Below are 7621 nucleotides of genomic sequence, written 5' to 3' on the forward strand. Positions count from 1 at the left end.
AAACTGCTTCCATATCTTGGAAAGGGAAACGCTCAGGTGTAAATATGGGCATGTGCATCTCATACTTGGATTTACTGTTGCAGGTCGTGTGTCAGTTGAAAATCAGTGCAGACTCCAGTGAGACCCCTTTTCTGTCTGAGCAGCCACCAACTCCCCTGCCACCCCTGCCGCCTCCAGTGCCTCCTAATCTCACCAATGGTGTTGTTGCTCCTGCTGCCAAACCACTCCCAACCCTTATAAAGGTACCTTTCTATAAAGGGGTTAAATTGATGGGATGTGGGTTTAAGATTGGGTGGGAATTGTTGGCCTTGTTCTTCTGTAATGCTAAACTGCTAGCAGGGAACCTTTTTTAAGAAAAGTCCTTTCCAACTGCTGTGTCCATAAACGCACCCCTACCCTATCCCACATGTAGCAGTTGGGATTTAGCCTCCCATTTGCTGTTGTATTGTTACATAATGGGCATGTATTCCGCCCCTGCCCCCCCCCCCGAAGAATTTGTAGTTAATTCAGCAAAAGCTAACTGTGTGTCCCCTTCTGTGGCTTGTAGCTCTACATTTTCTGGAAAGGTCCGGTAGCTTGAACCAGCCATATGGAACATGACAGCAAATACTAATAACTGTTTCTGCATTTGCACTCTTTATTCTTACCTTCCCGCCCTTTGATTCATCTGTGTTTTCACTTTGAATAGCAAAGCCAGTCCAAGTCCTCATGCGAGAAGTCCCAGCGCAGCAAAAAATCCAAGGAACCGAAACCGAAAGTCAAGAAGTTGAAATATCACCAATACATCCCACCGGACCAAAAACAGGACAAAGGAGCTCCTCCCATGGATTCATCTTATGCCAAAATCCTGCAGCAACAACAGCTTTTCTTGCAGCTTCAGATCCTTAATCAGCAGCAGCAGCAGCACTACAACTATCAAACCATTCTGCCAGCTCCACCAAAGTATGGGTTGCTTCACGCTATTATTTCTCTCCCCCCCCCCCATATCATGGGCGGTCCTGTGTTAGCAGTATCCATCTGTCTCTCCATCCAACCAATCCCACCCAAGAACGGGAGTTGTACACCATCCACTGTCCCCTCATTCTCAGAGTAACTTGCCTATGTAGGTATTGCAAACATGTTAGTGCTTGCAGCTTTCAGAACTAGCTTGCTTTGTGCACGTGGGAGAGGTGCTTCGGACAGTCAAGAAGCTGTGAAGTTCTTCAAGAGTTTAGTGTCAGTGTGTTTAAAGTATTTAGATAAGCATTTCAGGTGTGGTTGGCAGTATGACTTTGTAAGGTTCTTCTAAGTCCTGTCCATCACCTCAAACTTGAAATGGAAGCTTGTGCATAGAATTGACTCAGTATCAGATCACCAGTATTCATTCGATGTGAATTCAGTATACACCGTTGTTTCATTTTGCAAGTATATCTGGCTGTTTTCATAACAAGCAGAATATAGGCAATGACGCAAGATATCTGATATGTCTGCTGTATTAGAATAAAAAGGGCAGTCAATAACAGTTGGCAAGCACACTGCCAAAATTGAATTTCCAAGCAACCATGGAGCTAGGAAGGGTCATTTGTGTAGCACTGTATCTTGAGGGCAGACTATTGACCACCTTCTCAAGAGATCATAAGGATGTCCATTGGGCTTCCCACTAGTAGCGGCGAAGAACAGTGTGTTGTGATCAGTTCCGCTGCCCAGTGTTCAGCTCCCGCTTTCCTCTCCCTTCAGGCCTCCAGGAGAGCAGCAGAGCAGCAGTAGTGCCCCACCCATGCGTAGTCTCTCCACTGCTGTCAGCAGCACCTCTTCTGTTTCTTCCAGTTCTAATGGATTGATGCGGCAAAACAGCAACACTCCAGTGGGCAAACCAGGAGCTCTCCCTGTTAATCTCGACGACATGAAGGTAAACAAAGCATCTATTGGCCAGCTTGGTGTTTCATGAAGAAAGTGAGGGCATAAATGTTACAAGAAAGAGTGAGCACATATTTTCTTTTAGAAAGGTAGGATATAAATTTGTTAAAATATGGTTGAATAAGTAAGTGGCCTTTCTGCTTTTGTGATGAAACTCTTGGATTGATAGTTGTGGACCTGGCGGCAAGTGGTAAATGCAAGATGGAGAACCTGTAGCCCTCAAGATATCATTGAACTCCTCCTTGTGTTAACCCTGAGCACTGGCCACTTTAGTCATGAATGATGGCAGCTGCAGTTCAACATCTGGAGGGCCAGAGGTTCACCATCTTTGTGCTAAATACAGCATTGCTTCCAGAAGGATGATTATGCCTATTGAGGCCTGTTCAGTAGTTTAAATTTTTAAAAGATGAGCTAGTTATTTTAATTACTATTTTGTATTGTTCTTACAGTATTTTAGATTCTTTTGGAACTGTATACATTGCTGCATACGAATTGAAGTAGGTGTTGTAAATGAGATTGTTCTAGCCGATACAGCTTTTGATTGACTGCAAGCTGTTTTATGTTAGGTGGCAGAGCTGAAGCAAGAGTTGAAGCTAAGAGCACTGCCTGTGTCCGGCACCAAGATGGATCTAATTGAGCGGCTCAAGGCTTATCAGGAGCAGAACGGTGCAGCTGGCCGAGCAGCTGCCGCTCCAAAGCCCAATACAGCAATCCTCCCCAAGGCTGCGGATGTGGTGGTGGCCTTCCCAGCTGCCAGGCTGAGCACAGGGCCTGCCCTGGTCAGCGCTGGCATTACTTCAGCCGAAGTTGTTGTGGCCACAGTCGCTGGCAATGGTGTGATGAAGTTTGGTAGCACAGGCTCGACTCCTCCTGTGTCGCCCACCCCCTCAGAGCGCTCCCTGATGAGTGCCGGGGATGAGAATTCGACCAGTGGGGATGCCTTTGGGGAGATGGTGACCTCTCCCCTGACTCAGCTTACCTTGCAAGCATCTCCCGTGCAATTTCTGGTGAAGGAAGAGAGCTCCAAAGGCACCACTTGCAGCTTTAATTCAACATCAAAGGCAGAGCTCTGCTGCAACAACAGTCAGCAAGACATGGAGGTCCAGGATAAAGACCAGATGTTGCAGGAGAAAGATAAGCAGATTGAGGAGCTCACCCGCATGTTGAAACAGAAGCAGCAGCTGGTGGAGATGCTGAAGCTGCAGCTGGAGAAAGAAAAGCGGTCTCAGCAGCTCCTGCCTGCCACGTCTGTTGGAGAAGAGGGCACAGCCGCTGTCCCCGAGCCGCTCACTTTTGGCACCCGTGTCAAGAGTGAAAGGGGCTTTCTGAGTTGCCAATCTTCAGGGCAGCCCAACTGCCAAACCGACCAATCAAAACCCACACAGACCACTAGCCAAATGGACACCTCAGATGAAAGTTCAGTGCCAAAGAAAGCAGTGATGGTGAAGCAAGAGGTGCCAGCTGCCGAAACTGAGCCGCCAAGCCAGACCTCAAGCTTCTTCATTGGCCAGCAAGGTGCAGGCTTCAGTAACCTCATCAAAGGAGCCCCTCCCCCCACCCTCATCACAGATTCCACTGGCACTCACATAGTTCTCACCGTGACCAATCAGAATGCTGAGAGGCAGGGCCTCTCGCCTCAGGAAAAAGCAGGGAGCCGTCCCTTGCCATTGAGGGTAGGTATACATGCAGTGATGATTCTTGAGTCAAGGCTGTCTATCTAACCAGAGGAGGGCTTTCAAACAATGGACAGACTCAAATCACATTGCTTTAGAATTGAATAGTTTTAATTCCTGTAGCTGTGCTTGTAATTATGGAAGTGTCGTGTCAGCACAAAATGATCTCTACAAAGAATGGCTGGGAATTTTCTTTGGGAGTACCATCAATGTATGGATTGGCTGATTACAATTACTGAGTTGCCTCAAGGAAGCCCCCCGTCACTGCCGTCCCTCTTCTGGCCACAGGCTAGAGCCAGGTTTTTCCCCTCCGGCCCTCCCTGCAGGAAGGCTGGACTACAGTATAGTGTAAACTTAACTTTTATGTGCACTGGAAAACTAAAAAAAAGTGTAACTTGCTTTATTGTAATACTCAATTTATTACAGTGGTCTGGAACCGAACTCACAATATCTTGCCTGCACAATTTAAGAACACAGCCTCTCTCACCAAAGGAACTACTCCTGGTTTTTCATAGCTCTTGTGCAGAGGCTCTTCAAAATGTATTTTCTCTCACATCTTTTCAACTCCTTTGCCTTGAGCAGGTTCTCAGTCCTTTGAACTCACCTCTACACAGGACCTAATTTGTTCCTGAACAGACCAGGATAGAAGACTAATCTTGCCTGCAGAATTCCTTTCCAGTTTTACTTTCTTTCCTCGCAGCAACTCTTTTGTTCTTTGTTTATATTATTAAAACACTATTCTAGGGTAGAGCTAGAGTGAGTCGGAGCTGAGCTAAAGCTTCCCCAGAAAACTCAAGTATCTTAGTGGGGTGAGGAGAGAGAAAAGGCCCCCCAAACAGCAGCAGCTCTTTAATTTCATCTCTGGGGTTTATGAGGCCTGGTAAAGTGAGCAGAAGACAGGAGAAGGGCCCTCCTGAGGTGTAGAGTCAGTGAGAGCATGAACAAAATGGGTGTGTGGCAGAATTACTGGTTCATCAGCAGAAGAGCTAGTCTGACAGTGAAGGAAAACATCAGCAGTTTGGGCTTTTAGTTGCCACTTCATGCTAAAGTCTGCGTGCCAGTGGTGACAGTGGCAACCATAATTGTTGATTCTTGATTAAATGCACCTGCCCCTGCTCCCAGAAATCTCATTGGGTTTACAAGCCCTGCTTTTATGCTCCCTGTGACACTGACCCTGCTTCCCCTGTAGTTAATACTTCCACACCCATTCCACTCCTGCGCATGACTTCTGTCAATGTCATTTCATATTTAATTTGTGTCTGCAGCAACTAGCTCTAAAGATTGAGTGTGGGGTGGTGTGTGTTAAAAACCTCTAAAATGTTGTGTATCCTTCTCTCTCAGAGAGTGTCCTCACCACCTGTGAAAGCATCTATCCAACAACCTGTAAGCTACTCTCAGTCGCCTCTGCAGCCACCGCCAATGGAGCCCACTAAGAAGGTAGGGAACAAAACAGGTGGTCAGCTAACATTTTGCATTTTAGGGCAAGTAACACTTTGAATTGTGCCTGGAAACTAATTGGTATCCAGCGCAGTTGTGCCAGAAGTGGTATTATATATTAGAGTGCTGGACTAGGACCTGGGAGAACAGGGTTTGAATCCCCACTCAGCCATGAATTTTGTTCTGTGAGCCACCCTGAGACCTCCGTGTATAGGGCGGTATATAATTTCAATAAATAATATAAAAAATAATGAAGCTCATTGGGTGATCTTGGGCCAGTCACCATCTCTTAGCCTAGCCTACCTCACAGAGTTGTTGTGAGGATGAAATGGGGAGGAGGAGAACCATGTACACCTCTTTGAGCTGCATGACAGATCAAGATGGTACATAAATGTCGTGAACAAACACCATCCCACCTTGGTCAATAACCTGACACCTCTAAGCTGTCTTCAAAGGCAGCTCCACTTACAGTGCACTGCAGTAGTCCAGCCAGAAGCTACCAGAGCATAGACAATACAAGTCAGGGACACAGCTGAGCCTCCACTTGAAGCTGATAGAAGACACTTAGTACCACTGATGCCAGTTGAGCCTCAAATGACAGTAATGGGTCCAGACATACTCCCAAGCTATGTACCTTCTCCTTCAGAGGGACTGTTATTGCCATGCTTCTCATCTAGAATGTTTCTTTTAGCATAGAATCTTTTTTCTTCTTGTTTAATAATAATAATAACAATAATTTATTATTTGTACCCCGCCCATCGGGCTGGGTTTCCCCAGCCACTCTGGGCGGCTTCCAACAAAGATGAAAAATACACTAAAATGTCACATATTAAAAACTTCCCTGCTGAGGTTTGCTGAGGATTATGCCCAGCTTTGCCTGGGTGCTTTGGGAATACACTTGGCATGTGGTACTTCTCTTTGGACCAGCCTGAGTCTGACTTTTTCCTTCTGCTTCCTATCCCTTGTGCCTCTCCATAGGTTCAGAAGCCAGGCCTGCAGATAGTCACGGGGCAGCTGCCTCAAACAGTCTTGTCTTTTTCTTCGCCCCCCAACCTGCAGCCCTTCTTCGTGAATGGTTTTCACAAAGGACCCATGAAAACAAGTGGTAAAACTGGCCAGTCCAGCATGCCCAAAAAGGTACCCTGCCAACAAGCCTCACTCCAATTCAGATGAATATGTTGAGGAACATGAGACAATAGATGTCATAGGCCAGGCCTGTAGAAATGCGTGTCCTACTGAAATGCTGCTGCTTCCAACATTTTGTTTTTGTTTAGGGGAGTTATTTGGAAATGTATACATGTACTTGCTTGTCCAGGGCACTTGGACCTGACCTCTCCTGCTCCCATAACCGACAAATAATGGCAGAACTGAACCAGGGGTGGATTGGTGGGTAACGTTTCATGAGAAACTTTGCGCTCTGCAAAATGTAGGACTTGGATCTGGCCTGCAGGAAAATTGCTGTGTTGCAGAAATGCAGTACTTCCTGAGCCAGGCAAGTCAATGTTGACTCAGATGAGGTCATGCATTGTATACCCTTGACCGTGGTGCAAGTAGCTATGATGCCTATGAAGAGGGAAGCAGGAAAGGAAATATCAGAGGCTCCGCTGTGAATTATCTGAGAAGGGAGGCTTGTATGCTGAGGTTGTGTGCAAATGGCCCACCTGGGAATATTGTTCATTGCTTTTCTTCTTCTTTCTTCACAGCTTCTCTCGCAACCAGGATCTCCATCTCCTCCATCTCCACCCCAAATGGATCTTGAGCAGCAGAACCCATCCTTCTTTGGTACTCCACCACCTTTGCCTCTCCCTGCCTCTTCCGTGTTGATGAAAGAACCACCAGGTTATGAAGAGGCCGTGAAGCAGCAGCCAAAGCCCCTTGAGGTGAGAGTAGCTCCTTTGTGTTGACGAATCAGAAGCATGTTGGTGTTGGTGCTGTTTTGCAAAAATAGTGCACACTTTGTCAGTCCTAAAATTCTCAGGAATCAAATATGCAACAGCTTCCCTAGGGTTAGAGCCATCTTCCATTTATTTGAGGTAGGACACAGATTGCAAGTGTCCACCCTTCATACCAAGGCTGTGGTTGTGCCATTTTTGCTAAGTGACACTGACAGTCTGGTGAATGTGCAGTTTGGCCAGAAGATCATTGGAAGATAAATGTTGCTGCATAGTTGGTGAATGCAATGTCTAAATAAGCACCCGTTCCTTCTCTTTCAGGAAAATGGGTGTTCCAGTCAGCAAATGGATGACCTGTTTGACATCTTAATTGAGCATGGAGGTAAGTAGACAATTTGTATTTATGTTAGGGACTTCTGTGGCTTCTGCAGCAGTGAGACTGGCCATCTGAAAGAGAACACTAATGAGCCTTTGTTTGAAGCCAGTTTAAGGGACAAATTTCCTTTGTAGGTTTGTGTGTACACTTGGTGCTGAAAGAGACATTTGTGCCACTTAGCAGATTTCAAAAGGATGTAGCAGCTTAATCTGCAACAGTGCTCATGGGTTCTTTGAGCCGTTGGTGCGTGCAGCACTTGCACAGCCCTAAGACTTGCGGCCATGTTTAGGAGCAGTAAAAATATTGCAAGCATCCATGGATTTAAGTGCTTTTTTTCTCTCTCTCAG

The 7621-nt window shown here is 46.3% G+C and overlaps 1 protein-coding gene across 3 annotated transcripts in view; it reads left to right on the forward strand.

Annotated features, from left to right (window-relative positions):
- MRTFA (myocardin related transcription factor A) overlaps window positions 1-7621 on the forward strand; it is an 83847-nt gene that overhangs the window by 73187 nt on the left and 3039 nt on the right. For 2 of the 3 annotated variants that reach the window (XM_083400434.1, XM_083400435.1), the window contains 8 exons: window positions 84-242; window positions 689-942; window positions 1717-1888; window positions 2463-3569; window positions 4911-5006; window positions 5985-6143; window positions 6710-6886; window positions 7220-7280. In XM_083400434.1, the coding sequence (XP_083256560.1) occupies window positions 84-242; window positions 689-942; window positions 1717-1888; window positions 2463-3569; window positions 4911-5006; window positions 5985-6143; window positions 6710-6886; window positions 7220-7280 (2185 nt within the window). The remainder of the gene's footprint in view (window positions 1-83; window positions 243-688; window positions 943-1716; window positions 1889-2462; window positions 3570-4910; window positions 5007-5984; window positions 6144-6709; window positions 6887-7219; window positions 7281-7621) is intronic. The other variant, XM_083400436.1, reaches the window with a different exon arrangement.

The sequence above is a fragment of the Podarcis tiliguerta genome (assembly GCF_965153285.1).
Source record: "Podarcis tiliguerta genome assembly, chromosome: 10".
Classification (NCBI taxonomy): domain Eukaryota; kingdom Metazoa; phylum Chordata; class Lepidosauria; order Squamata; family Lacertidae; genus Podarcis; species Podarcis tiliguerta.